Source organism: Pygoscelis adeliae, unplaced genomic scaffold (assembly GCF_000699105.1).
Source record: "Pygoscelis adeliae isolate BGI_AS28 unplaced genomic scaffold, ASM69910v1 Scaffold13, whole genome shotgun sequence".
NCBI lineage: Eukaryota > Metazoa > Chordata > Aves > Sphenisciformes > Spheniscidae > Pygoscelis > Pygoscelis adeliae.
In genome coordinates, this window is record NW_008824499.1 from 58,290 (window position 1) to 60,076 (window position 1,787).

General features: G+C 66.0%; 1 protein-coding gene across 1 annotated transcript in view; it reads left to right on the plus strand.

The window, feature by feature from the left end:
• MAN2A2 (mannosidase, alpha, class 2A, member 2) overlaps positions 1-1,787 on the plus strand; it is a 26,814-nt gene that overhangs the window by 7,558 nt on the left and 17,469 nt on the right. Inside the window, 4 exon segments of the mRNA XM_009321496.1 lie at positions 127-260; positions 1,028-1,076; positions 1,079-1,197; positions 1,311-1,421. Of these exon segments, the coding sequence (XP_009319771.1) occupies positions 127-260; positions 1,028-1,076; positions 1,079-1,197; positions 1,311-1,421 (413 nt within the window).

Consider the following 1,787-nt stretch of genomic DNA (forward strand, 5'->3'; position numbering starts at 1 on the left):
CTGTCTCTGTGGGCTCCGTGGCTGCCCCCAGTCTTGTGGGAGCATTTCCATGTGTGGCAGCAGAGGCACCGTGCGGGGCAGCTGGCTCGTGTTAAAGCCCGGGGCGCTGGGACCCGCTCTCTGCAGGCCAGCTGGAGGTGATCCTGGACCGGCGCCTCATGCAGGATGACAACCGGGGCCTGGGCCAAGGGCTGAAGGACAACAAGCGGACCTGCAACCGATTCCGCCTCCTCCTGGAGCGTCGCGCCACTGCCAACAAGGTGTGTGAGCTGTGAGGCCGCAGGACGGGGGCTGGGCACGGTGCCACTCGCTCAGAGAGCCCAGCCCTGTCTTGGGACAGAGCAGGGTGGAGGCGTCTGCAGAAAGCCGTGCATGCGATTGGGTGCAGGGTCTCCTCCCATGCTGTCCCATAGCCCCCCCGAGCTGTCGCGCTGGCCCTGCACTGGCCATACCTGGAGCAGGGGTGTGTGGTGAGGGTGGGACCGTGGACCGGGGTCTGTCCCACAGATGGGGTGCAGAGCCACGCCACCCTCGTAATCACAGTGTTCTTGTCCCGTCCCCTCGCTGCTCTCTATGCATGCGCCATGTCACCCATTCAGAGTTCCAGCTTCTTTTCCAAACTGGCCTCCATGTTTAAAGCCTTGGGCTTCCCCGGCGCCAGGACTGGCAGCCCAGAGGTAACGGCCGGCCTGGCCCCACTGTCTCTCCCTGTCTCGTGCACTAGCTGCTAGCGACTAGCCTAGCTGGGCCCCGTAGCAGGCCTGTAGTCTGACCATCCGGGGGGTCAGCTAGCCGGGGTCCATGCAGGCTGCCTGGCTGGCAGCTGCCCTCCCTGTTTGGGTGCTGGGGAGGGGGTCATGACTGGGTGGGCGCAGCTCTGGGTGCCCTGTGCTGGCAGGTGCCTGTTCTCCGAGTGCTGCTGGAAAGGCTGTAAGGAGCGGGAAGCCCCATGGGCCCTGTCCAGGCTCCGCCTGGCCCTGCTGCTCCCCTGGCCTGTGCTGACCCGTGTGCTCTTTGGCCCGTGCAGGACGGCCGCCCGACCAGCTTCCCTTCCCTGCTGAGCCACATCACCTCCATGCAGTCATGCCCGTGGCCCAGGAGAAGCCGGCCCCACCAGCCCTGCGCTCATTCATGCCCCTTTCCACCACCCTCCCCTGCGACTTTCACATCCTTAACCTGCGGATGCTGCAGGCAGAGGTGAGCTGTGCCCAGTGAGAGGGGCGGGCACGGCCCGGGGGCAGCAGGACTCTCGGGGGCATCTCGCACCCAGTGTCCCCAGCATTGCACCTCACACCCTGGCTCCCCAGCAGGATGACTCGCTACCCTCGGCCGAGGCAGCCCTGATCCTGCACCGCAAAGGCTTTGACTGCAGCCTGGAGGCCAAGAATCTGGGGTTTAACTGCACCACCAGCCAGGGCAAGGTAAGACCGGGCTGCGACCTCCAGCCACCGCTGGGTCAGAGCCAGGCTGGGGCCCCGGCACGTCTGGCACCACACCTGACTCCTGTGCTCGTGCCAAGCCAGGATGGAGGCTGGAGGGGGCCCCCATGTCCCCCAGCACCAGCGTCCCAGAACTGGTGGCTGGTCAAGAGTCCCACGGTGCAGCATGCAGCCCTGCTCTGCCCCTTGCCCAGGCAAAGCTGGAGGATGTTGGTTTTTCACGAAGCGGGTCTGGAGCCTTCCACGAGCCTTGCATTCCCCAGCGAGGAAGGGCAGAGCCTGGGCTGGGCTGGGTCAGCATGGTGCCCTGGGTGCCGTGGGGGGCCTGCGAACTGGCTGCTGGCACAG